Below are 27,492 nucleotides of genomic sequence, written 5' to 3'. Positions count from 1 at the left end.
GCTTGCTGTCCTGGTGGACAGGATTCACACACCAGGGGTGTTGGTCATTTGCGTACTGTCTGTCTGTTGGGACACACCTCTGAGCAAGCTATGATTAGGTGCTGCACAGATGGTGTCCACAGGTGAGGAGAAGAGTTCCCCATGGGTTATCTTAGGGGGCCCTGAGAGTATGAACAGCGGGATCCAAACAGGTTCAGATTGGCGTAGAATTGGAGTATGCCCCTGCAGTTGCGGGCCAGGGTCTATGTTCTATCGCGCAAAGCAGGGAAGCCCATAAAGGTAGTGATTTGTCTACCCTGCACTTTGGCTGGAAGGCGGTTGGTGCATGACTTACAGGCGCATGGGTCAGTACATGATATTATGTGGGGGTGGTGTGTGCATGACATACAGGAACATGGGTCTGTGCATGGCACAGTGTTGATGTTGTGGGTGGATGACATACAGGAGCATTGGTCTGTGCATGGCACACCATGGAGCTGGTGTGTGTCTGACATACAGGAGCCTAGGTTGGTGCATGGCTCCATGTTGATGTTGTGGCTGCATGCCATAAGGAGTATGGGTCTGTGCATGGCACACATTGAGGTGGTGTGTGTATGAGATACAGGAGCCTGGGTTGGTGCATGGCACAGTGTTGATGTGGGTGGATGACATACACGAGCAGAGGCCTGGGAATGATGTCTTGTGGGGGTCTTGTGTGCATGACATACAGGGGCATGGGTCTGTGCATGGCACACCATGGAGCTGGTGTGTGTCTGACATACAGGAGGCTAAGTTGGTGCATGGCTCCATGTTGATGTTGTGGCTGCATGCCATAAGGAGTATGGGTCTGTGCATGGCACACATTGAGGTGGTGTGTGTATGACATACAGGAGCCTGGGTTGGTGCATGGCACAGTGTTGATGTTGTGGCTGCATGCCATAAGGAATAGTGGTCTGTGCATGGCACACATTGAGGTGGTGTGTGTATGACATACAGGAGCCTGGGTTGGTGCATGGCACAGTGTTGATGTTGTGGCTGCATGCCATAAGGAATAGTGGTCTGTGCATGACACACATGGAGGTGGTGTGTGTATGAGATACAGGAGCCTTGGTTGGTGCATGGCACAGTGTTGATGTTGTGGGTGGATGACATACACGAGCATAGGCCTGGGAATGATGTCTTGTGGGGGTCTTGTGTGCATGACATACAGGGGCATGGGTCTGGCCATGATATTGTGTGGGGTGCTGAGTACATGTCATACAGGATCATTGGTCTGTGCATGGCACACCGTGGAGGTGATAAGTGCACGACATTCAGGAGCATGGGATTGTGCATGGCACATTGAGGCAGTTGTGGGTCCATGACATACAGGACATTGGGCCTGTGCAAGGCACACCATGGAGGTGGTGCGTGCATGACATACAGGAGCCTGGGTTGATGCATGGCACCGTGTTGATGTTGTGGCTGCATGCCATAAGGAGTATGGGCCTGTGCATGGCACACCGTGGAGGTGGTGGGGCATGACATACAGGCGCATGGATGAAAGCGTGGAATGGTGTGGAGGTGGTATGTGCATGACATACAGGCACATGGATCTGTGCATGGCACGGTTCGGAGGTTGTGTGTGCATGACACAGTGGAGGTGGTGGTTGGAAGACATACAGGAGCATGGGTCTGGCCATGATATAGTGGTGGGGTGGTAGGTGGATGACATACACAAGCATGGGTCTGGCCATGATATAGTGTGGGGGTGGTGGGTTTATGACATACAGGAGCCTGGGTCTGGCCATGATATAGTGTGGGGGTGGTGGGTGGATGACATACACGAGCATGGGTCTGGCCATGATCTAGTGTGGGGGTGGTGGGTGGATGACATACAGGAACCTGGGTCTGGCCATGACATTGTGTGGGGGTGGTGGGTGGATGACATACACGAGCATGGGTCTGGTCATGATCTAGTGTGGGGGTGGTGGGTGGGTGACATACATGAGCATGGGTCTGGCCATGATATAGTGTGGGGGGAGTGGGTGGAGGACATACATGAGCCTGGGTGTGGCCATGATATAGTGTGGGGGTGGTGGGTGGGTGACATACATGAGCATGGGTCTGGCCATGATATAGTGTGGGGGGAGTGGGTGGAGGACATACATGAGCCTGGGTGTGGCCATGATATAGTGTGGGGGGTGTGGGTGGAGGACATACAGGAGCCTGGGTCTGGCCATGATATAGTGTGGGGGTGGTGAGTTTATGACATGCATACACTCTTGAAGTACCCCTGTGTGCTTCCTGCCCTGCAGAGGAATACCTCTATCCTCTATACTAACTGCCAATGTCCGCAGTTAAACTCTTCCTTATTCCTTCTTCCCATATTTGTCTCCAGCACCCTCAAGTGCACAGAAATGTAAACCAGCCCAGGGCAGTGGAGAGGAGAGTGCGCCTGGCAGTGTACATGCAGGTGATTTCAGTCACTGGCAATGCCAGTAGGCCATGTTCTAAAGTGCTAGCACCTGTAAGCACACACATGTGCACATATGCATCATTGTATTTGCCCATGTCTGCACTTTGAAGCCAGACCTGCTTCCACTGCCTTGTTTGTATCACTATGTCTATGACTTTCCCTCTTGCTTGCTTACCAGTGCTTATTGACTAGTTTACTAATCGCAACAACGCGCAGCAGAATGGGATCTGCTTTGTAACTGCCTCACCCACTCCCCTGGTTACCCCTGGATGTGCCCACTTCTGTCTGGAGGTAGCTTTCTTTCAAATTCCCGTACACAGCAGTGGTGATGGCACAGAGCCTGCACACTACCCATGCACTGCCCCAGCTGGGCACCACTTTAATTATAGACTCATTACTCTTCACTTATATGAGTACAAAATTACACAATAAAACGAAAGTAGGCTGTAAATAGACCATATAATAATGCAGGGAGATTTTACTCAAGGAGGGGTGTCTCCAACCAAGCCTTGATGTTGAAATATTGCATGGGTGTGATGCCCTTTGGATTCACAAACCCACCCTTGGAGAGTTTAAAAGCTGGCTGAGGTTTGGCCTCAGAGCATTCACCACCTGTGTCCAGCATCACCATGAAGACTGCAGGCTGCCTCCTCCTCCTCGTCGCGGCGCTCGCCCTCTGGACAGCAGAGGTGTCCTCAACCCCACATGGTGAGATGTCTGCTCTTTCTTTTTATGTTAGATTGTATCTCCAGAGAGCTGTGTGTGACCACTGAAATGATCATTTGTAAAGCGCTTGTAGGAGTACTAGTCCATAACATTGTGTAGGTGTTGACAATGTCCTGAGTCCACCATATGAATATATATCACACTTTTGTTGCTATGACAAAGGCTCTTGTCACAAGATTGCGAAGCACCTGGAAACCTTTCCGAAGATTCTGTTCAGCTGAGGCATTCCAATGTAGGCATGAAGCTAAAACCCCTTTCCTACTCTGCAGAGAGCATTGGAAAATTGAGGAAAGTAGAACCACCATTTCTTAAAGGGGATTACTTCCATTGTTGTGCTAACAAGAAGATGTTAATTGGAATGATCCAGCATCTATTCACTAACATGATTTTCGCAAATGAAGCAGCCATAAACTTTGAGGTAGTTTAGCAAAACAGGTAAGAGTTTATCAACTCTTCCAATCAATAAAATGTTTTGGCTGACCATGGGAGTATTTCATATGTATCGTTATGTGGAAGTAAAATGCCAATGGAGGACAATGTACTGGCCTGCACACAGAAATACCAAAAGCATAGGCACAAGAAGATTCATTGAAAGGATAGAAGACTCCCCATATCTACACAGCAATGAAGCCAACCAGATCTTTATCCGGCACCAAAGGGACTAGGGTCATGCCGATAAGGTGGGATCGGAGTCCGGGCAGAGGAGGGGTGTTACCGGGTGTGGTTAGACGCACCACCTTTGATTCCTGATGGCTACAGTAACTTCCATTACTGGTCCCACCCGGAGTCCCGCCCACCCATAATGAGGGACTTAGTGCTATGGTTGTGACTGTTTCCTATTAATTGACAATGATAAGTTCATTGCATTCTTCTTCACTCTTGCTTTGTCATGAACACATGTTAAAGTGTTTGCATCTGCCAGAATGGCTAGAGCTCTGGCATTCATGGCTGTTCTTTAACTCCATTCTGTGTTCATTGAGCACATCAAAGAGAGCCTCTATCGGGCTTTATTATGAGATAATTCTCTGCCACATACGGTGAGCTGGAGTTAATAGCACATAATAAAGTGCATCAGGCAATTATTCCAATGTCAAAGTTCATTGAACAGTCAGTGACAAAGGGTGCCCTGATTTGTGGGTGCACCTTTAATGCCTTAATCAATGGATACTTTGAACAAGTGGCTGGACACTCCTGGAGATACTCACCCCCAGCTCTGTTGGCGATTGCTGCTAAGCAGCAGGCGCTGTTGTCTGGAAATGTCCTTCATATATTGGTGGTCCTGTCAAGCCTCAAGTGTTAAGCATCAGCTGTGGTGTGGTCAGTGTGGCTTGTACGGTCTAGGTGGTGATTTTTGTGTGGGGCATTTTTGATACGGACCTCAAGACGCCCCACTCCAAACTGATTTCTGAACTAATTTCTTGTAGTGAAACTAGAAAAAAAGGATGATCAGCCTGGAATCCGTTATCCAATCCTCAATAACTGTGTTCTTGTATGCTCTACTCAACCCAGTGCACAATCATGCGTTCAGAGAGTAGAAATCCCAAGGAGCAGCACAAGATGGAGGTAAGTCTGTACCTTCTTCTGGTGATGGTCACTCTGAGCTAGAGGACTCAAAGAATCAGGATACTGTACCTTCTTCTGGTGATGGTCACTCTAAGCTGGAGGACTCAAAGAATCAGGAAACGGTACCTTCTTCTAGTGATGGTCACTCTAAGCTGGAGGACTCAAAGAATCAGGAAACGGTACCTTCTTCTAGTGATAGTCACTCTAAGCTGGAGGACTCAAAGAATCAGGATACTGTACCTTCTTCTGGTGATGGTCACTCTAAGCTGGAGGACTCAAAGAATCAGGAGACTGTACCTTCTTCTAGTGATGGTCACTCTAAGCTGGAGGACTCAAATAATCAGGATACTGTACCTTCTTCTGGTGATGGTCACTCTAAGCTGGAGGACTCAAAGAATCAGGATACTGTACCTTCTTCTGGTGATGGTCACTCTAAGCTGGAGGACTCAAAGAATCAGGATGCTCTACCTTCTTCTGGTGATGGTCACTCTAAGCTGGAGGACTCAAAGAATCAGGATACTGTACCTTCTTCTGGTGATGGTCACTCTAAGCTGGAGGACTCAATGAATCAGGATACTGTACCTTCTTCTGGTGATGGTCACTCTAAGCTGGAGGACTCAAAGAATCAGGAGACTGTACCTTCTTCTAGTGATAGTCACTCTAAGCTGGAGGACTCAAAGAATCAGGATACTGTACCTTCTTCTGGTGATGGTCACTCTAAGCTGGAGGACTCAAAGAATCAGGATACTGTACCTTCTTCTGGTGATGGTCACTCTAAGCTGGAGGACTCAAAGAATCAGGATGCTGTACCTTCTTCTGGTGATGGTCACTCTAAGCTGGAGGACTCAAAGAATCAGGAGACTGTACCTTCTTCTGGTGATAGTCACTCTAAGCTGGAGGGCTCAAAGAATCAGGAGACTGTACCTTCTTCTAGTGATAGTCACTCTAAGCTGGAGGACTCAAAGAATCAGGATACTGTACCTTCTTCTGGTGATGGTCACTCTAAGCTGGAGGACTCAAAGAATCAGGATACTGTACCTTCTTCTGGTGATGGTCACTCTAAGCTGGAGGACTCAAAGAATCAGGATGCTGTACCTTCTTCTGGTGATGGTCACTCTAAGCTGGAGGACTCAAAGAATCAGGATACTGTACCTTCTTCTGGTGATGGTCACTCTAAGCTGGAGGACTCAATGAATCAGGATACTGTACCTTCTTCTGGTGATGGTCACTCTAAGCTGGAGGACTCAAAGAATCAGGATACTGTACCTTCTTCTGGTGATGGTCACTCTAAGCTGGAGGACTCAAAGAATCAGGAGACTGTACCTTCTTCTAGTGATAGTCACTCTAAGCTGGAGGACTCAAAGAATCAGGATACTGTACCTTCTTCTGGTGATGGTCACTCTAAGCTGGAGGACTCAAAGAATCAGGATACTGTAACTTCTTCTGGTGATGGTCACTCTAAGCTGGAGGACTCAAAGAATCAGGATGCTGTACCTTCTTCTGGTGATGGTCACTCTAAGCTGGAGGACTCAAAGAATCAGGAGACTGTACCTTCTTCTGGTGATAGTCACTCTAAGCTGGAGGGCTCAAAGAATCAGGATGCTGTACCTTCTTCTGGTGATGGTCACTCTAAGCTGGAGGACTCAAAGAATCAGGATACTGTACCTTCTTCTGGTGATGGTCACTCTAAGCTGGAGGACTCAAAGAATCAGGATAATGTACTTTCTCCTGGAGATGTTGACTCTAAACTGGAGCTGGGACGCTCACGGGCAGCCATGCGCTTTACAAATCTTATTTGATTTCATTTCATACATAAACAATCAGGATAGTGTACCTTGTCCTGGAGATGGTCATCCTAAGTGGGGGGACCCTAAGAATTAGGATAATGTACCTTCTCTGAGATGGTCCATCTAATATGGGGGACACAAGACAAGGGGCCCGATTCACAGAACTAACTTAAGACAAAATCCTAAACTTACTACCATTTTCGTATTCACAAAAGGCATTTACTCATTTTGGTATTCACAGAAGACACTTACTCATTTCGGTATTTACAGAAGTTAGGTCTCCAAACTTTAAGACTCCTAAATGCCTTCTGTGAAAACCAAAAGTCTTAAAATTAGGATTTTTCCCAGTTTAGTAGGTGTAATGTTAGGACTCCTAACTTTAGGTCTCCTAACTTTACTACTAATAAACTGAGAAAAATCCTAATTTTAAGACTTTCGGTATTCACAGAAGGCATTTAGGAGTCCTAAATTAGGAGTCCTAACTTTTATGAATACCGAAATGAGTGAGTGCGTTCTGCGAATACGAAAATGGTAGTACGTTTAGGATTTTGTCTTAAGTTAGTTCTGTGAATCGGGCCCAAAGTCTACAATCCTCTGATAACCTGAGATCTTCTATTTGCTTCCCAGGATTAAACTAATTTTATGCACTAAAGTATTATTGGCTGTCGCCATGAAAAAAACCTCAAGCATACGCCAAGGAGGTACCCTTTGTAGACGTCCTCCTTGCAGCTGGAAGCTGGGCAGGGTGAATCCTGGGTGAGCGGAGGGGTGCACACTTGTGAGTGTGGCATAGCCAGTTATGTGATAAGGCTGCTGGAAGACTCCATAGATGCAAATCAAGCATGCCTGAACAACCATTCAAAAGTGCAGGTGCAGTGTCTTTCATGATATATACTATAGGCTAAGGGGGAGGTCATCAAGAGAGCTTCCCCAGCACACCCGATGGGCAGAGACAGACCGTGCCATTTGCTCTCCCTTTCGCTTACCTTACATAGTCTCAATGTCAAAGCCCTGCAGTCTCAGACAATGATTTCAGAAACTATAGGTGCACTGAATCTACTAAAATAAGCATATGCCTGACCCCATTCACAAACCTATACTTGCCTCACTCTGGCACAGTCCCAAGACATATGCATAAGGCTGCTCCCATAGGGGCCTTTGAGGGTATTAATCAAATGAGGGATTTATATGATTATAATAGGTCTCCTCTGCCCTTCTCATGCTTAGCACAATTGTGTGATCTTCCTATCTTGGGCTTTTATCCTTTCCTGCAAAACAAGAAAAATCTTTCCAGGTTTGAACATGTTATCTCACCGTCCCTGTTGGATCGTCTAGCCACATGACTGCGTTATACGCCAAATGGGCTAGCCACTTTGATTCAGATGTCTTTGAACACATCTCAGGGGACAATTGGCAACACGTTAGCAAGCTCTCTCTGCACAATAACGTAGCTCCTTCTCTCCTCCAATCAATTTCTCCAGAATGACTTTAGTAGACTGGACGCCCCGTAGGCTACATAAACTAAATCTGTGGGCGAAGGACTCCTGTTGGAAGTGCAAGAAGGAGCCTGGTTCTTACCATCACATGTTCTTTCAGAGTCCACTTCTCATCACTACCGGGCCCTGAAACAAACTTATATCTGAGCTATTTTATTTAATTTTTTAAGTTTAGAATGCTTTATTGAGATGAAATACAAAGTAAAACATCAGGGTTACTGTAGACTTTCCCTTGGTGGCCTCGAAGACGGCCTTGAACCTTAAAGCCATTGACGCGGCTCTGCTTGGCCTCCTTCTGGAGATCGCTCTGAAAGTAATCCTGTCTGAATGGAAAACGTTGAACACATGGTGGGCCAGGGTTACTTTTGTGAGAGGAGCCCACGGTTCTCATTCCACACACCAGTCCTATCTCCAAATGTACAGTGAAGCCTGGTGATCCTGAGACAGTTTGTAGAGTGCGAGAGGACCGCAACCACACACCGACCATTACCAATCTTCATGGCCTAGACACTTTCTCACACCGTCTCACGCCTAATGCTCAGAGACCTCACTTCCCACTTCCATCCCACTCCTCCCTCCTCTATTGCCCTGTATAATCGATGTTGCTCTCCCGATATCGACCTCAGACACCTTGCAATTTTATGACACAAATTTTACATTCCAGCGTAGCATACCGCCCCGTGGAGTTCAGCTTCATTATATTTCCAGTTGCTGCAACTACATCCCCCATAATCCCCATGTCCCAATTTCTGTCTCTTACCTTTATGATGGCTGTCACTTACCAAGCTCAGCCATGCATGCATTCCCACAGCTCCACATCTTATGGTGTCTTGGGTTACACAGCCTCTGTATGGATCACAGAGCTTCGGCAACATTGGATGGTTTGTAGGAGTTTTCTTCTTCAAAATCAATAACATTGATAGAACAAATACAAAGGTCTAAAAAGTGCACATTTGCATTTGCAATGTGCATGAAAAGGAGAATTGAAAAAACAAGAAAGAGGTAGAGTAGGAGATTATTTCTTGTGGTTTCTCATCATCCTCATGTGTGTGTCCTTTTTTTAGATGACAATGATGGAAAAGACTGTGACCCTCGCGGTTGCCTCAGCGACAGGGAGTGCGGACAGTCCAAGATGTGCTTCAAGAAGATTGGGTGCAAGAAAGGGGATTGCAAGCCCCGCCCAGGTGAGTACGAACGATGCAGACATCATACATAGACCTTCCCTTCAGACTCGTGGGCGCATCTGCACCCCCATAGTTTTTTGTTACCAAGAGACAGCAAAATTGCAACAAAATATCAGTTCAGAAAAATGACCCTTTCTACTCTTGCATGTCGATTTAATAGGGAAAGTAGCAAGAAGGAGATGTTCCATGCCCTCTACTTGAGCGTCAAATTGGCACTCAGAAGGAGGATAGCACTTTAAAAAGAGTGAGGGCCTCATTCATCATTAATTGGCTTCTGGCAGTGCCATAGGTCTTCTTGCTGCGTTGTCCTACCTCAAAGTGAAAGGGTAGGAATGCACCGTATTTATGAAATAATACCTGTCATGGTTCTGCAGCAGTCCCATGCAGTCTTCTTCCTCTTTGCACCTTCACTCTGTTTGACAACCGTCTCTTAAGCTGTCACAATCATGGCTGCAGCAGGTGGCGTCAAGGCAAATTTGATAAAGGTCTGAACTGTTCCCTTAAATGTGCCGCAGTTTTTCAGGTTCTGGAGTTTGGGGGTTTTAGGAGTTCAATAGGCCGGGGGTGGACAATCCTCTGTAGGCAGTGTACAAGTGGTCGTTATTTCTAGGAATTGTCCTTTTTAAGTTTAAACGTACCTTGGGCTTCATCAAAGGTCACGAGTCTCCCTTCTATGACCGGCTGATTTAGTGTATTCACCCCTTTTCTAAAAAAATTATCTCATACCCGCTCTTTGTGTCCTGTATAGACCTCTCCGTTATCCCTTTAGCGGGCTTCATTGAGTAGGGCATGGAGCATCCGAATGTAAGGGTGCGTCTTGCACCAAGCTTCACTAGCAACTCTCAGCACGGGAGGGGCCCGACACTCATTCAAGAAAGGGTTACCTCACGTTTACACAACACAACCTGGTACATGCATGAAGCAAACCTCTAAATCTGATGTATTTTTAAAGCCATGAAAAGCCAGTTTTTGTTGCTCTGAGTGGCTTCAATAATCTGGAGTATTCCAACACAGTGCAAATCAATATGTCGCTGTGTTACTCTGCGCTGGGAGGCATTCCAGAGGCATTGCCATGGGTTTACTAAAGCAACTCCCATGGGTTTTGATGCATCCTCAGATTTACAAGAAATTGTAAACCTGGGCATGTGCCCAAACCTTAGACCTTACCAGGGAAGGCGCAGGAGGGAGAAAGACCTCTCTTTCACTTAGATGTTTTCCTCTTTCTACGTGTGCTGAATTCTGCAGCACACACGGAGAGAGCAGTATGCCTCCCAGGATAGTTTTTATGCAGGATGGTTCCTATTCTTTCACAGAACAATCGTGCATGCAATGCAGGCACCCGTGCAGTATGGTGCAGGAGTGCTTGCATTGCCGCTAGGCAGCACATTGTGCACCAGCGCTCCGAAAAGGCCGCCAGCACAAGGGAAAGGAAAGGGACGCCTTGTATTACCTTAAATAAGGTGCATTCGTGCCCTTTCCCTTTCACGCTGCTCTATGTGACGTCCTAATAAAGGAGGCCCTAAGTCCCCCTGCTTTCCCGGAGGCTTTTCTTCCAGTCGCGCCCATGTCAGCTTTTCTACTGTACCATCAATAGAGTATCAGAGTAGGGCTATGTGGAAAGAAATCTAGAACATTTCTAGGTTTGATAAGTAGAGCCCTACTCTTTGCACCCTAGCATAAACTTGAGCCATTTTCATTTGGGGTTTTCCCCTCCCCGCAGAAATAATCATGTCTGAGAGGTATGACCACAGGGGTTTGGTATTATTAGGAGCAGTGTCATAATAATTTAGTTTAATCTTGGCACTTTTTTCCTTTTAGTTATGTGAGCTTTACTCCATAGAGAAAAGTGTAAAGCTGCCCGCATGGCTCTATCTTGATTCTATTTGTGAGTGAGTGGGGTGAGGCTGGCCTCCTCCATGCTTGAGACTTATATCAAGGAAGATACCTAGAAATGCAAGGTTTAAATCATTCAAATGAAGCTGGAGGATCCCAGAGCAGCCATGGCGGCCACCCTCATCAGGGGCATGGCTTCACAATGTCCCCAGTTTACGCTGTACACAGAGAACAGGGCAAATTTAGAAATGAGATCCTTGTGGTGAGGTGAGTGGTGGACCTTTCAAGTATCGCTGTGTCGAGTGGATGTCATCTGCCTCTAGCGATGCCTTCAGCTCCGCGGCAGGCGTCAGAACCTGCTGGATCTTCTTGTCTTGTCAAATCAAGGCCTACAACGGTCTAGTGCCAGAGCGAGAAGTAAGGGGGACAGCGGGCATCCCTGGCACCTGCTGATCTTGATATGCAGGGGCTGTGATACATAACAACAGCAGCTGGGTTGCAATGGATTCAGGGCAGTTTAAAGATATAGGGATGATCTAAAGCTATTCTTCATAGGGTTCCCAACAAATGCTCCCATTCCACACTACCAAAGCCTCCCTGTGCATCTAGCAAAACCACCAGTTTTTCTTCATCACCACCATACCTCTACTGAGAGAGCACAAGCGCTAAATAATATATGTTATAGAACAGGAGCAAAGTCCGATGACTACAACCGTTAATAAAAAATAAAAAATGGCACCTCTCCTGCTTTGGCTAAGCGGACTTCATTGCTGCTACTCCGGTAGCCTGTTTCAGTCCACTGACCGTCCCCTGGCTTCTGCCGCCCAGTGTGGACTTTAAGGCTCTTGCAGCAGTTTCTTTGTCCATGGATGTCTGCTGGGAGCTATGACGCTTCTCAGTGCCTGCTAATATGGTCTCAGGATCACGACTGATGTTAGAGTCCTGATGAAGATCCTGGTATTTGTTAAGATTTAAAACACCTTCAACTAATTGCACTGCAGACCCACTTATAATATATGTTTTGTTATGACCGGCTGGGTTGTTCTTGTTATTTTGATACTCAAGATGGTCACATTTATCACAGGTGTGCAGCACTTATGAAGGAGCACCAAACACCTTGTTCTGCACTGGCGCTCACTGCACTGTTTTTATGACTTTTATTGTCTAATACATTAAAATAGAGGGTGCCCTGATTTGTGGGTGCACCTTTAATGCCTTAATCAATGGACACTTCTTCTGGCGATGATCACTCTAAGCTGGAGGACTCAAAGAATCAGGATAATGTACCTTCTTCTGGTGATGATCACTCTAAGCTGGAGGACTCAAAGAATCAGGATAATGTACCTTCTTCTGGTGATGATCACTCTAAGCTGGAGGACTCATAAAATCAGGATAATGTACCTTCTTCTGGTGATGATCACTCTAAGCTGGAGGACTCATAAAATCAGGATACTGTACCTTCTTCTGGTGATGATCACTCTAAGCTGGAGGACTCATAAAATCAGGATAATGTACCTTCTTCTGGTGATGATCACTCTAAGCTGGAGGACTGAAAGAATCAGGAAACGGTACCTTCTTCTGGTGATGGTCACTCTAAGCTGGAGGACTCATAAAATCAGGATAATGTACCTTCTTCTGGTGATGGTCACTCTAAGCTGGAGGACTCAAAGAATCAGGATAATGTACCTTCTTCTGGTGATGATCACTCTAAGCTGGAGGACTCATAAAATCAGGATAATGTACCTTCTTCTGGTGATGATCACTCTAAGCTGGAGGACTGAAAGAATCAGGAAACGGTACCTTCTTCTGGTGATGGTCACTCTAAGCTGGAGGACTCATAAAATCAGGATAATGTACCTTCTTCTGGTGATGATCACTCTAAGCTGGAGGACTCATAAAATCAGGATAATGTACCTTCTTCTGGTGATGATCACTTTAAGCTGGAGGACTCAAAGAATCAGGATACTGTACCTTCTTCTGGTGATGGTCCCTCTAAGCTGGAGGACTCATAAAATCAGGATAATGTACCTTCTTCTGGTGATGATCACTCTAAGCTGGACTCTAAGCTGGAGGACTCAAAGAATCAGGATAATGTACCTTCTTCTGGTGATGATCACTCTAAGCTGGAGGACTCATAAAATCAGGATAATGTACCTTCTTCTGGTGATGATCACTCTAAGCTGGAGGACTGAAAGAATCAGGATACTGTACCTTCTTCTGGTGATGGTCCCTCTAAGCTGGAGGACTCATAAAATCAGGATACTCTACCTTCTTCTGGTGATGATCACTCTAAGCTGGAGGACTCATAAAATCAGGATAATGTACCTTCTTCTGGTGATGATCACTTTAAGCTGGAGGACTCAAAGAATCAGGATACTGTACCTTCTTCTGGTGATGGTCACTCTAAGCTGGAGGACTCATAAAATCAGGATAATGTACCTTCTTCTGGTGATGATCACTTTAAGCTGGAGGACTCATAAAATCAGGATAATGTACCTTCTTCTGGTGATGATCACTCTAAGCTGGAGGACTGAAAGAATCAGGAAACTGTACCTTTTCTGGTGATGGTCACTCTAAACTGGAGGACTCAAAGAATCAGGATACTGTACCTTCTTCTGGTGATGGTCACTCTAAGCTGGAGGACTCAAAGAATCAGGATACTGTACCTTCTTCTGGTGATGGTCACTCTCTGCTGGAGGACTCATAAAATCAGGATAATGTACCTTCTTCTGGTGATGATCACTTTAAGCTGGAGGACTCATAAAATCAGGGTAATGTACCTTCTTCTGGTGATGATCACTCTAAGCTGGAAGACTGAAAGAATCAGGAAACGGTACCTTTTCTGGTGATGGTCACTCTAAACTGGAGGACTCAAAGAATCAGGATACTGTACCTTCTTCTGGTGTTGGTCACTCTAAGCTGGAGGACTCAATGAATCAGGATACTGTACCTTCTTCTGGTGATGGTCACTCTAAGCTGGAGGACTAAAAGAATCAGGATACTGTATCTTCTTCTGGTGATGGTCACTCTAAGCTGGAGGACTCAAAGAATCAGGATACTGTACCTTCTTCTGGTGATGGTCACTCTAAGCTGGAGGACTAAAGGAATCAGGATAATGTACTTTCTCCTGGAGATGTTGACTCTAAACTGGAGCACATAAACAATCAGGATAGTGTACCTTGTCCTGGAGATGGTCATCCTAAGTGGGGGACCCTAAGAATTAGGATAATGTACCTTCTCTGAGATGGTCCATCTAATATGGGGGACACAAGACATAGTCTTCATTCCTCTGATAACCTGAGATCTTCTACTTGCTTCCCAGGGTTGAACTACTTTTATGCAGTAAAGTATTTTGGCCGTCGCCATGAAAAAAACCTCAAGCATACGCCAAGGAGGTACCCTTTGTATACGTCCTCCTTGCAGCTGGAAGCTGGGCAGGGTGAATCCTGGGTGAGCGGGGGTGCACACTTGTGACTGTGGCATAGCCTGTTATGTGATAAGGCTGCTGGTAGACTGCATCAATGCAAATCAAGCATGCCTGAACAACCAGTCAAAAGTGCAGGTGCAGTCTCTTTCATGATGCAGTGTATGCCTCCAGTGGAAGAAGGTGGAATGGCAATGATGATGTCATGGGCGTATACTGAATTGTAGAGGGACACAAGTGCAGAGTGTGAGAAGCTGGGAATATCTGCTGCAAAGGGGTCTGGTGGAAACATCACTTGTTTGATGAGGAGAGCGAGGCAGTGGCCATGGGAAGGGCAAAGACCAACTTCAGGGCTTCTAAGTTCTGCAACACTTGGGCTGCCTGAGGACACAGCAGGAGAATTCAGGAAGCACAGGCGATAAGGAAAGATATATGAGATATATGTTCCTGGAGAGAGCACCGGTGATACTGTGGTGAGAGTAGCACCGAAGCTGATTTCATGCCATAGTGTTCATCTTTCAGGTATGAAAAGTGGACGTGGCGTGGCTTGACACACGGCTAAGATGGCGGCTCCCTCTTGAGGTCCTTGGAGCCTCGGACGTGTAAGCTGAGCCGTATGTCACTATACCCACTTATTCGTAAATTTTCACGTGGCGGAAGGTTGCTGATCAAGGGGGCATGCCTGACATGCCTGAGCAACAGTGCAACAAGGCATTTTGGGGCAAGAGATGCCCACGGTTTTAGTGACAGTGCTATCCAAAAACGTTGCATCCCTTTGTTGCCTCAGATCCCTGGCAACTTATCGTCCAATGTGAGGAAACAATATGTGGGACCCCACTGGTACGCGGACCATACCATGTTCATCTCTAACCCTGTGGCCAACTGATATTTTGTGGTGAACTCTGGTAAGAGCACTTGGAACAAGGTGGCCAGAATTGTAACATTTGACCGCCAGACTCTCTCTACTCGGCCCAAGGTCACTGGCCTGCCTATGCAGTAATGCATGTCAAGCAAGGGTGAGAGCCTGAGGTGCCTCAGGACCACTGGGGCCAGTGTTGCTGGCAGATCCTGTGAATGGGAGTGACTGGGAGACAGTTCTTGTGATTAAGAGTTTTAAGGTCTCTGCATTATCTGAGAGCTGAAATGGCGTCATCCTGGTGTCTCCTCAGTGTCCCTGTGACTTACCGCGCAGTGTGAGGGGTCCGGTGTGAGGAATCTCTCATGGGTCTAAAATGGCACAGCGGAACACAGCGTAGACCTCTTGGACCACAGGCAGCCAGGCTAGTGGCACTTTACTACAAGTCTCTCCTTGCCCAACCTAAGGCCACGAGGTATGTTGTCGCGGCTCACGCCTGCTACTGACCTGGGATCATTTGCAGGGCCCTCCAAGGTCTTTGGCTGCTGGGTAGTGAGGGCCCAGTATACATATGTTAATGGTGACTCTAGCACTCTAGCAGCTACTATACCTGAATGATTACAATAGTGGCGGTGCACACCTGAGACTCCTGCCCTGATCCACAATGCTATGTTATGTTATGTTATATGGTTTATAGAGCGCACAGCTGCCCCAGAGAAGAGGCGTCCCGTCGCTAATCCCAAGTGAAAAACAGAACTGAGGGCAGAAAAGACCGGTAGGGGAAATTATTTTCCAGGAAATAAAAGTGTTTTGACAGCTTTCCTAAATTGCAACATTGAGTACCGCAGACCTAAGTGATTGCGCTTCCTCTTTATCTCACTACCAGACTGGTGAGCTCTGGTAATATGATGACCACCCAGCTGATTGCAGGAGTCTGACTTTCCCATTTTTCCTCACAGAAGGGCCCTGGACCTATCAGTCGGGACAGCCACAGGGTGACGGCTACTACTTGCATTCAGTACATTTGGCTGATCCGGTCCTGGACCTGAAGGGCTGTTTGATAGGTCCTGCCTACTAAGGCTCCATACACCCGCCCTTCACCTAGGCAGTCTCTGGTCCTTGCACGTTTCACCTTCCTGGCTATCTTGGGAATACTCACTGTTTAAGGGCGCACACCACTAATATACTGTAGGCTAAGGGGGAGGTCATCAAGAGAGCTTCCCCAGCACACCCGATGGGCAGAGACAGACCGTGCCATTTGCTCTCCCTTTCGCCTGTCTTCCATAGTCTCAATGTCAAAGCCCTGCAGTCACAGACAATGATTTCAGAAACTATAGGTGCACTGAATCTACTAAAATAAGCATATGCCTGACCCCATTCACAAACCTAGACTTGCCTCACGCTGGCACAGTCCCAAGACATACGCATAAGGCTCCTCCCATAGGGGCCTTCAAGGGTATTAACCAAATGAGGGATTTATAAGATTATAATAACTCTCCTCTGCCCTTCTCATGCTTAGCACAATTGTGGGATCTTCCTATCTCAGGCTTTTATCCTTTCCTGCAAAACAAGAAAAATCTTTCCAGGTTTGAACATGTTATCCAACCGTCCCTGTTGGATCGTCTGACCACATGACTGCGTTATACGCCAAATGGGCTAGCCACTTTGATTCTGATGTCTTTGAACACATCTCAGGGGACAATTGGCAACACGTTAGCAAGCTCTCTCTGCACAATAAAGTAGCTCCTTCTCTCCTCTAATCAATTTCTCCAGAATGACTTTAGTAGACTGGACGCCCCGTAGGCTACATAAACTAAATCTGTGGGCGAAGGACTCCTGTTGGGAGTGCAAGAAGGAGCCTGGTTCTTACCATCACATGTTCTTTCAGGGTCCACTTCTCATCACTACCGGGCCCTGAAACAAACTTATATCTGAGCTATTTTATTTAATTTTTTAAGTTTAGAATGCTTTATTGAGATGAAATACAAAGTAAAACATCAGGGTTACTGTAGATTTTCCCATGGTGGCCTCGAAGACGGCCTTGAACCTTAAAGCCATTGACGCAGCTCTGCTTGGCCTCCTTCTGGAGATCGCTCTGAAAGTAATCCTGTCTGAATGGAAAACGTTGAACACATGGTGGGCCAGGGTTACTTTTGTGAGAGGAGCCCACGGTTCTCATTCCACACACCAGTCCTATCTCCAAATGTACAGTGAAGCCTGGGGATCCTGAGACAGTTTGTAGAGTCCGAGAGACCGCACCCACACACGACCATTACCAATCTTCACGGCCTAGACACTTTCTCACACCGTCTCACGCCTAATGCTCAGAGACCTCACTTCCCACTTCCATCCCACTCCTCCCTCCTCTATTGCCCTGTATAATCGATGTTGCTCTCCCGATATCGACCTCAGACACCTTGCAATTTTATGACACAAATTTTACATTCCAGCGTAGCATACCGCCCCGTGGAGTTCAGCTTCATTATATTTCCAGTTGCTGCAACTACATCCCCCATAATCCCCATGTCCCAATTTCTGTCTCTTACCTTTATGATGGCTGTCACTTACCAAGCTCAGCCATGCATGCATTCCCACAGCTCCACATCTTATGGTGTCTTGGGTTACACAGCCTCTGTATGGATCACAGAGCTTCGGCAACATTGGATGGTTTGTAGGAGTTTTCTTCTTCAAAATCAATAACATTGATAGAACAAATACAAAGGTCTAAAAAGTGCACATTTGCATTTGCAATGTGCATGAAAAGGAGAATTGAAAAAACAAGAAAGAGGTAGAGTAGGAGATTATTTCTTGTGGTTTCTCATCATCCTCATGTGTGTGTCCTTTTTTTAGATGACAATGACGGAAAAGACTGTGACCCTCGCGGTTGCCTCAGTGACAGGGAGTGCGGACAGTCCAAGATATGCTTCAAGAAGATTGGGTGCAAGAAAGGGGATTGCAAGCCCCGCCCAGGTGAGTACGAACGATACAGACATCATACATAGACCTTCCCTTCAGACTCGTGGGTGCATCTGCACCCCCATAGTTTTTTGTTACCAAGAGACAGCAAAATTGCAACTAAACTTCAGTTCAGAAAAATTACCTTTTCTACTCTTGCATGTCGATTTAATAGGGAAAGTAGCGAGAAGGAGATGTTCCACGCCCTCTACTTGAGTGTCAAATCTGCACTCAGAAGGAGGATAGCACTTTAAAAAGAGTGAGGGCCTCATTCATCATTAATTGGCTTCTGGCAGCGCCATAGGTCTTCTTGCTGCTTGTCCTACCTCAAAGTGAAAGGGCAGGAATGCACCGTATTTATGAAATAATACCTGTCATGGTTCTGCAGCAGTCCCATGCAGTCTTCTTCCTCTTTGCACCTTCACTCTGTTTGACAACCGTCTCTTAAGCTGTCACAATCATGACTGCAGCAGGTGGCATCAATGAACATTTGATAAGGGTCTGAAACTGTTCCCTTAAATGTGCCGCAGTTTTTCAGGTTCTGGAGTTTGGGGGTTTTAGGAGTTCAATAGGCCGGGGGTGTACAATCCTCTGTAGGTAGTGTACAAGTGGTCGTTATTTCTAGGAATTGTCCTTTTTAAGTTTAAACGTACCTTGGGCTTCATCAAAAGTCACTAGTCTCCCTTCTATGACCAGCTGATTTAGTGTATTCACCCCTTTTCTAAAGGAATTATCTCATACCCGCTCTTTGTGTCCTGTATAGACCTCTCCGTTATCCCTTTAGCGGGCTTCATTGAGTAGGGCGCGGAGCATCCGAATGTAAGGGTGGGTCTTGCACCAAGCTTCACTGGCATCTCTCAGCACGGGATGGGTCCAGATCTCACCAAGACACTCATTCAAGAAAGGGGTTACCTCACGTGTCCACAACACAACCTGGTACATGCATGAAGCAAACCTCTAAATCTGATATATTTTTAAAGCCATGAAAAGCCAGTTGTTGTTGCCCTGAGTGGCTTCAAAAATCTGGAGTTTTGCAAATCACTATGTCACTGTGTTACTCTGCGCTGGGAGGCATTCCAGAGGCGTTGCCATGGGTTTACTAACGCAACTCTCATGGATTTTGATGCATCCTCAGATTTACAAGAAATTGCAAACCTGGGCATGTGCCCAAACCTTAGACCTTACCAGGGAAGGCGCAGGAGGGAGAAAGACCTCTCTTTGACTTTGATTTTTTCCTCTTTCTACATGTGCTGAATTCTGCAGCACACACGGAAAGAGCAGTATGCCTCCCAGGATAGTTTTTGTGCAGGATGGTTCCTCTTCTTTCCCAAAACAATTGTGCATGCAATGCAGGCACCCGTGCAGTATGGTGCAGGAGGGCTTGCATTGCCGCTAGGCAGCACATTGTGCACCAGCGCTGCAAAAAGGCCGCCAGCTCAAGGGAAAGGAAAGGGACGCCTTGTATTACCTTAAATAAGGTGCATTTGTGCCCTTTCCCTTTCACGGTGCTCTATGTGACATCCTAATAAAGGAGGCCCTAAGTCCCCCTGCTTTCCCGGAGGCTTTTCTTCCAGTCGCGCCCATGTCAGCTTTTCTACTGTACCGTCAAAAGAGTATCAGAGTAGGGCTATGTGGAAAGAAATCTAGAACATTTCTAGGTTTGATAAGTAGAGCCCTACTCTTTGCACCCCAGCATAAACTTGAGCCATTTTCATTTGGGATTTTTTCCCCTCCCCGCAGAAATAATCATGTCCGAGAGGTATGACCACAGGGGGTTTGGTATTATTAAGAGCAGTATCATGATAATATAGTTTAATCTTGGAACTTTATTCCTTTTAATCACAAGGTGGGATATTCATCACATTTTATCCCTGCAGTCAAGCCCCTGACAGGGAGGGGGCGCCCTTCAGGGGAGCTCCTCATCTGGGTTGCAGTTTCCCTGGACTGCAGGGTGGAGGAGCACTCTACAAACTCCCCTGATATACCCAACATCATGCTTAAGGATTCCCGGGGTCGTATCCAGCTAGACATTTACAACGTCTACGCCAGAGGCACCAGGGGGGGAGTACAATCGGCCACCATAGCACTTCTGGAGGACCTCCTAAGAAAACGGCCTAGGCACTCGAACACCATGGTGACAGGTGACTTTAATTGCACGTTCGAGCCCCTTGGTCTTGATGATGTGCTGGGCGTGGAGGAGGAGGATGCGAAAAGAGGGATCCCGGCCCTGGCCCTGCCCCCCATCAAGAAATGGACCCAAGTGGCACTCCAGATCAATGCACTAAATTTGGAATTTGACCTAAGGGCGGTAAACGGGAGGTCAAAATCGGATGTGCAGGGCGCACACACATACAATAGGCCCAATCATACATCGAGAATAGATTATATTCTTCTCGATGTATGCCTGTGGAGTACCCTGCGCGACATGAGGATCATTGAAAGTATCGACAGTGACCACAATCTGCTGTCACTTGATCTAACCGCAGGGTGGCTTGGGGACATGGACAGGCTCAAACGTTCACTGCCGGCACCAAATATCCAGACATTCACGGTATCTAACTGTGAGAGACGGTTAAAATGGTCCAAAATCGCCCTGTCCACCGAGAAACTCTCTACTATAGGGGTACTCCTGGACGAGGCCCAGAGCAAGCTAAGCCTATTGCGTAGTGCACCGAAGGAGGCCACGCAGGTTTTTTGTGCCCTAACTGGTGCGCTGGGCAAACTCTTTGTTTTACCAAGTGGTGCCCGGACCACGTCCAACAGGAAAGACTCCGGGAGCAAACAGGGCTGGTATACAGCAAAATGCAGGCACAAGAAAAGGGTCCTGATAGAGGCAGTTAAAGCTAAGTCCCCAACTGCTGTTAGATCAGCCAGGAAAGAATATTCCCTAACCATAAAGGCGGCCAAAAACGAATGGGAGGAAAAGTTTTGGGATGATCTTCTGATCGCAAGCAGGGGTAAGGACGCAAGGAGCTTCTGGAGTATGATTAAGAACAAGAATAGGCCAGATGGGTTGCTTATAACTTGTAACATCCCCGCCCAGCTCTGGTTTACTCATTTTGAGGCTCTTTATTCCCAACCTTTAGGGGCTCTTAGCGATCCCTTTTCCCAGGCGAATGACCTAGCGGTTAGCAATACGGATGACTTCACTGAGAGCGAGGTAGAAGTAGTAATCAAGTCCGTAGTCCCACTAAAAGCTGCGGGGCCTGATAGGTTACCCGGTGATTTGCTCCGTGCCAATCCCAAGGTATGGGGCAAATTGGTTGCCACTCTACTAAATGCAATTATGAGGGGTGCATCAGTGCCTGATTCCTGGAAGGGGGCGGAGGTTGTCCCGATTTACAAGAAGGGATGTCGGGACAGCCCCGCCAACTACAGGCCAATAAGCCTGATTGACTCTTCTCAAAAGGTGGCAGGGAAGGCTATCCTGGGGAGGATCCTACAATGGGCTGAGGATCACAAGATATTGTCAGACTTCCAGGCGGGCTTTCGTACAGGCACGGGTACGATAGAACAAGCTTTTAGGTTGACCCTCCTGTACTGGAAGGTGGTGGTGCTGGGCAAGGGCAGTCTTTACTTGGCCTTTATAGACCTGAAGACTGCCTTTGACCTAGTACCAAGGGAGGAGCTTTGGAGGGTCCTGCAGGGGCTGGGATTACCCGCCTACATCCTGTCGCTTCTTGTCAAACTCCACTCAGATAACTACGCACAGGTGCGGTGGGGTAAGGATGGAGAGAAAACCAACAGAATCCCAGTGCAAAGGGGTGTCCGCCAGGGCTGTGTGCTGGCCCCCACACTATTCTCATTATATGTCAATGGTGTGGTTGAACATCTGCTTAAGGAGCCAGCAGACGCCCCGTCCCTGGCGGGCACCCGGATACCAACTTTGCTCTTTGCCGATGACACCTTGCTCATCGCCAAAACACCGCAGGGTCTCCAAAAGCTCCTCACTCGTTTCCAGGAGTTCTGCTCCCTCAGGGGCCTTATAATTAATGTGGATAAGACCAAATTTCTATCTATGAATCCCCCAAAAAACCCTGGTCCTCCACCGGTCCTAAATTCTGTTGCACTCGAAAGGGTCCTCGAGTTTCATTACTTGGGGATTCGCCTTAGCAACACTATGAGCTGGACCCCACACATCAATAAGATGTTACTTAATCACAAAAGGGTGGCGGGTGCTATACTCAGGGAACACCGTTCTTCCCCCAAACATTGCATCTCCCCAGCAATAGACATTTACAAAGCCAGAGGGGTCCCAGCGGCTTTGTATGGGGCGGAGTAGTGGGGCTCTAATAATTTAGAAGCACTGGGGAAAGCAGAAAACACATTTTTGAAAGACCTTTTGCTACTGCCAACCAGCACACCTACTATCCCAGTGCTCCTCGACACGGGCTGCAATTCAATCATGGACCAGGCACGATTGCGGCCACTGCTCCTCTGGGGCCATTTATGGAGGGTACCGGAACTAGCCTCCTATGCAGCTGGTCTGACCGAAGTACTTGCAATGGACGGATGGCATTGCATAAAATGGTTAAGAGACATCAAGAGCCTCCTGGTGGAGTTGGGTTTGGAAAATTGTTGGGTCACCCGTTCTGCCCCACCAAAAGCCACCCTGAAGAAGATATATTGGGACTGGGTAACCAACAAACTCATTTGCTACCCCCGCCACTGCAACTCAACCTCTGCATTTTTACAAGTTAAAGACACTGTAGCATTCGAGCCCTACCTGGATTTAATCTCCATCTCCATGGATAGGGCCCTCTATTTTAAATTCTGAGTGGGCACTTTACCCCTGGCCGACCTGGTCTCCAGGTGGAGATCAACAACGGCTCAGCCCTCTGCTTTTTGTGCGGCGTGTCCTACAAGGGTCGAGTCAGTGGCACACTTTCTGTTCGAATGCCCCGAGTACCGTGCCCCAAGGAAACGATGGCTGGCACCTCTATGCAGGCTCCTTGGCACCAGACAACATTTGGTGGCCCTCCGCATTTTTATAACTGACACTTCCCCTTCTACAGTTTGTGCTGTCTCCAAATTCCTAAAATGGGCTTGGATAAATAGAACAAAAAGGCTTTCCATTTCAATTTAATACTATTTTTAATTATTTATTGCATTTTTTATCTGACTGGTTCATGAAATTATAACTGTAAGTCCCTTTTCTTAATGCTTGAAATTGCTTGTTTGTAATGTATTGCTTTTAAGATATTTACGTATCGAAATAAAGCCTTTTCACATTCACCCTTTTAATTACGTGAGCTTTACTCCATAGAGAAACGTGTAAAGCTGCCCGCACAGCCCTATCTTGATTCCATTTGTGAGTGAGTGGGGTGAGGCTGGCCTCCTCCATGATTGAGACTTATATCAAGGAAGATCCCTAGAAATGCAAGGTTCAACTCCTTCAATTGAAGCTGGTGGATCCCAGAGCAGCCATGGCGGCCACCCTCATCAGGGGCATGGCTTCACAATGTCCCCAGTTTATGCTGTACACAGAGAACAGGGCAAATTTAGAAATGAGATCCTTGTGGTGAGGTGAGTGGTGGACCTTTCAAGTATCGCTGTGTCGAGCGGATGTCATCTGCCTCTAGCGATGCCTTCAGCTCTGCGGCGGGCGTCAGAACCTGCTGGATCTTCTTGTCTTGTCAAATCAAGGCCTACAACGGTCTAGTGCCAGAGCGAGAAGTAAGGGGGACAGCGGGCATCCCTGGCACCTGCTGATCTTGATATGCAGGGGCTGTGATACATAACAACAGCAGCTGGGTTGCAATGGATTCAGGGCAGTTTAAAGATATAGGAATGATCTAAACCTATTCTTCATAGGGTTCACAACAAATGCTCCGATTCCACACTACCAAAGCCTCCCTGTGCATCTAGCAACACCACCAGTTTTTCATCATCACCACCACACCTCTACTGAGAGAGCACAAGTGCTAAATAATATAATGTTATAGAAAAGGAGAAAAGTCCGATGACTACAACCGTTAATAAAAAAAAAAAAATGGCACCGCTCCTGCTTTGGCTAAGCGGACTTCATTGCTGCTACTCTGGTAGCCTGTTTCAGTCCACTGACCGTCCCCTGGCTTCTGCCGCCCAGTGTGGACTTTAAGGCTCTTGCAGCAGTTTCTTTGTCCATGGATGTCTGCTGGGAGCTATGACGCTTCTCAGTGCCTGCTAATATGGTCTCAGGATCACGACTGATGTTAGAGTCCTGATGAAGATCCTGGTATTTGTTAAGATTTAAAACGCCTTCAACTAATTGCACTGCAGACCCACTTATAATATATGTTTTGTTATGACCGGCTGGGTTGTTCTTGTTATTTTGATACTCAAGATGGTCACATTTATCACAGGTGTGCAGCACTTATGAAGGAGCACCAAACACCTTGTTCTGCACTGGCGCTCACTGCACTGTTTTTATGACTTTTATTGTCTAATAAATTAAAATAGAGGGTGCCCTGATTTGTGGGTGCACCTTTAATGCCTTAATCAATGGACACTTCTTCTGGCGATGATCACTCTAAGCTGGAGGACTCAAAGAATCAGGATAATGTACCTTCTTCTGGTGATGATCACTCTAAGCTGGAGGACTCAAAGAATCAGGATAATGTACCTTCTTCTGGTGATGATCACTCTAAGCTGGAGGACTCATAAAATCAGGATAATGTACCTTCTTCTGGTGATGATCACTCTAAGCTGGAGGACTCATAAAATCAGGATACTGTACCTTCTTCTGGTGATGATCACTCTAAGCTGGAGGACTCATAAAATCAGGATAATGTACCTTCTTCTGGTGATGATCACTCTAAGCTGGAGGACTGAAAGAATCAGGAAACGGTACCTTCTTCTGGTGATGGTCACTCTAAGCTGGAGGACTCATAAAATCAGGATAATGTACCTTCTTCTGGTGATGGTCACTCTAAGCTGGAGGACTCAAAGAATCAGGATAATGTACCTTCTTCTGGTGATGATCACTCTAAGCTGAAGGACTCATAAAATCAGGATAATGTACCTTCTTCTGGTGATGATCACTCTAAGCTGGAGGACTGAAAGAATCAGGAAACGGTACCTTCTTCTGGTGATGGTCACTCTAAGCTGGAGGACTCATAAAATCAGGATAATGTACCTTCTTCTGGTGATGATCACTCTAAGCTGGAGGACTCATAAAATCAGGATAATGTACCTTCTTCTGGTGATGATCACTTTAAGCTGGAGGACTCAAAGAATCAGGATACTGTACCTTCTTCTGGTGATGGTCCCTCTAAGCTGGAGGACTCATAAAATCAGGATAATGTACCTTCTTCTGGTGATGATCACTTTAAGCTGGAGGACTCATAAAATCAGGATAATGTACCTTCTTCTGGGGATGATCACTCTAAGCTGGAGGACTGAAAGAATCAGGAAACTGTACCTTTTCTGGTGATGGTCACTCTAAACTGGAGGACTCAAAGAATCAGGATACTGTACCTTCTTCTGGTGATGGTCACTCTAAGCTGGAGGACTCATAAAATCAGGATACTGTACCTTCTTCTGGTGATGATCACTCTAAGCTGGAGGACTCATAAAATCAGGATAATGTACCTTCTTCTGGTGATGATCACTTTAAGCTGGAGGACTCAAAGAATCAGGATACTGTACCTTCTTCTGGTGATGGTCACTCTAAGCTGGAGGACTCATAAAATCAGGATAATGTACCTTCTTCTGGTGATGATCACTTTAAGCTGGAGGACTCATAAAATCAGGATAATGTACCTTCTTCTGGTGATGATCACTCTAAGCTGGAGGACTGAAAGAATCAGGAAACTGTACCTTTTCTGGTGATGGTCACTCTAAACTGGAGGACTCAAAGAATCAGGATACTGTACCTTCTTCTGGTGATGGTCACTCTAAGCTGGAGGACTCAAAGAATCAGGATACTGTACCTTCTTCTGGTGATGGTCACTCTCTGCTGGAGGACTCATAAAATCAGGATAATGTACCTTCTTCTGGTGATGATCACTTTAAGCTGGAGGACTCATAAAATCAGGGTAATGTACCTTCTTCTGGTGATGATCACTCTAAGCTGGAAGACTGAAAGAATCAGGAAACGGTACCTTTTCTGGTGATGGTCACTCTAAACTGGAGGACTCAAAGAATCAGGATACTGTACCTTCTTCTGGTGTTGGTCACTCTAAGCTGGAGGACTCAATGAATCAGGATACTGTACCTTCTTCTGGTGATGGTCACTCTAAGCTGGAGGACTAAAAGAATCAGGATACTGTATCTTCTTCTGGTGATGGTCACTCTAAGCTGGAGGACTCAAAGAATCAGGATACTGTACCTTCTTCTGGTGATGGTCACTCTAAGCTGGAGGACTAAAGGAATCAGGATAATGTACTTTCTCCTGGAGATGTTGACTATAAACTGGAGTACATAAACAATCAGGATAGTGTACCTTGTCCTGGAGATGGTCATCCTAAGTGGGGGGACCCTAAGAATTAGGATAATGTACCTTCTCTGAGATGGTCCATCTATTATGGGGGACACAAGACATAGTCTTCATTCCTCTGATAACCTGAGATCTTCTATTTGCTTCCCAGGATTGAACTACTTTTATGCAGTAAAGTATTATTGGCTGTCGCCATGAAAAAAACCTCAAGCATACGCCAAGGAGGTACCCTTTGTAGTCTTCCTCCTGGCAGCTGGAAGCTGGGCAGGGTGAATCCTGGGTGAGCGGGGGGGTGCACACTTGTGACTGTGGCATAGCCTGTTATGTGATAAGGCTGCTGGTAGACTGCATCAATGCAAATCAAGCATTCCTGATCAACCAGTCAAAAGTGCAGGTGCAGTGTCTTTCATGATGCAGTGTATGCCCCAGGGGAAGAAGGTGGAATGGCAATGATGATGTCATGGGCGTATACTGAATTGTAGAGGGACACAAGTGCAGAGTGTGAGAAGCTGGGAATATCTGCTGCAAAGGGGTCTGGTGGAAACATCACTTGTTTGATGAGGAGAGCGAGGCAGTGGCCATGGGAAGGGCAAAGACCAACTTCAGGCCTTCTAAGTTCTGCATTACTTGGGCTGCCTGAGGGCACAGCAGGAGAATTCAGGAAGCACAGGCGATAAGGGAAGATATATGAGATAGATGTTCCTTGAGAGAGCACAGGTGATACTGTGGTGAGAGTAGCACCGAAGCTGATTTCATGCTATAGTGTTCATCTTTCAGGTATGAAAAGTGGACGTGGCGTGGCTTGACACACA

General features: G+C 46.7%; 1 protein-coding gene across 1 annotated transcript in view; it reads left to right on the top strand.

Annotated features, from left to right (window-relative positions):
* Positions 1-2,917: 2,917 nt before the first annotated feature.
* LOC147693248 (uncharacterized) overlaps positions 2,918-27,492 on the top strand; it is a 42,218-nt gene continuing 17,643 nt past the window's right edge. Inside the window, exons 1-3 of the mRNA XM_086933645.1 lie at positions 2,918-3,145; positions 9,074-9,193; positions 18,157-18,276. Of these exons, the coding sequence (XP_086789771.1) occupies positions 3,067-3,145; positions 9,074-9,193; positions 18,157-18,276 (319 nt within the window). The 5' untranslated portion in view covers positions 2,918-3,066. The remainder of the gene's footprint in view (positions 3,146-9,073; positions 9,194-18,156; positions 18,277-27,492) is intronic.

This window comes from Lissotriton vulgaris, chromosome 8 (assembly GCF_964263255.1).
Source record: "Lissotriton vulgaris chromosome 8, aLisVul1.2, whole genome shotgun sequence".
Lineage (NCBI taxonomy): Eukaryota > Metazoa > Chordata > Amphibia > Caudata > Salamandridae > Lissotriton > Lissotriton vulgaris.
The sequence above is the reverse complement of the archived record's forward strand: the minus strand, read 5'-3'. Positions and strand labels throughout refer to the sequence as shown.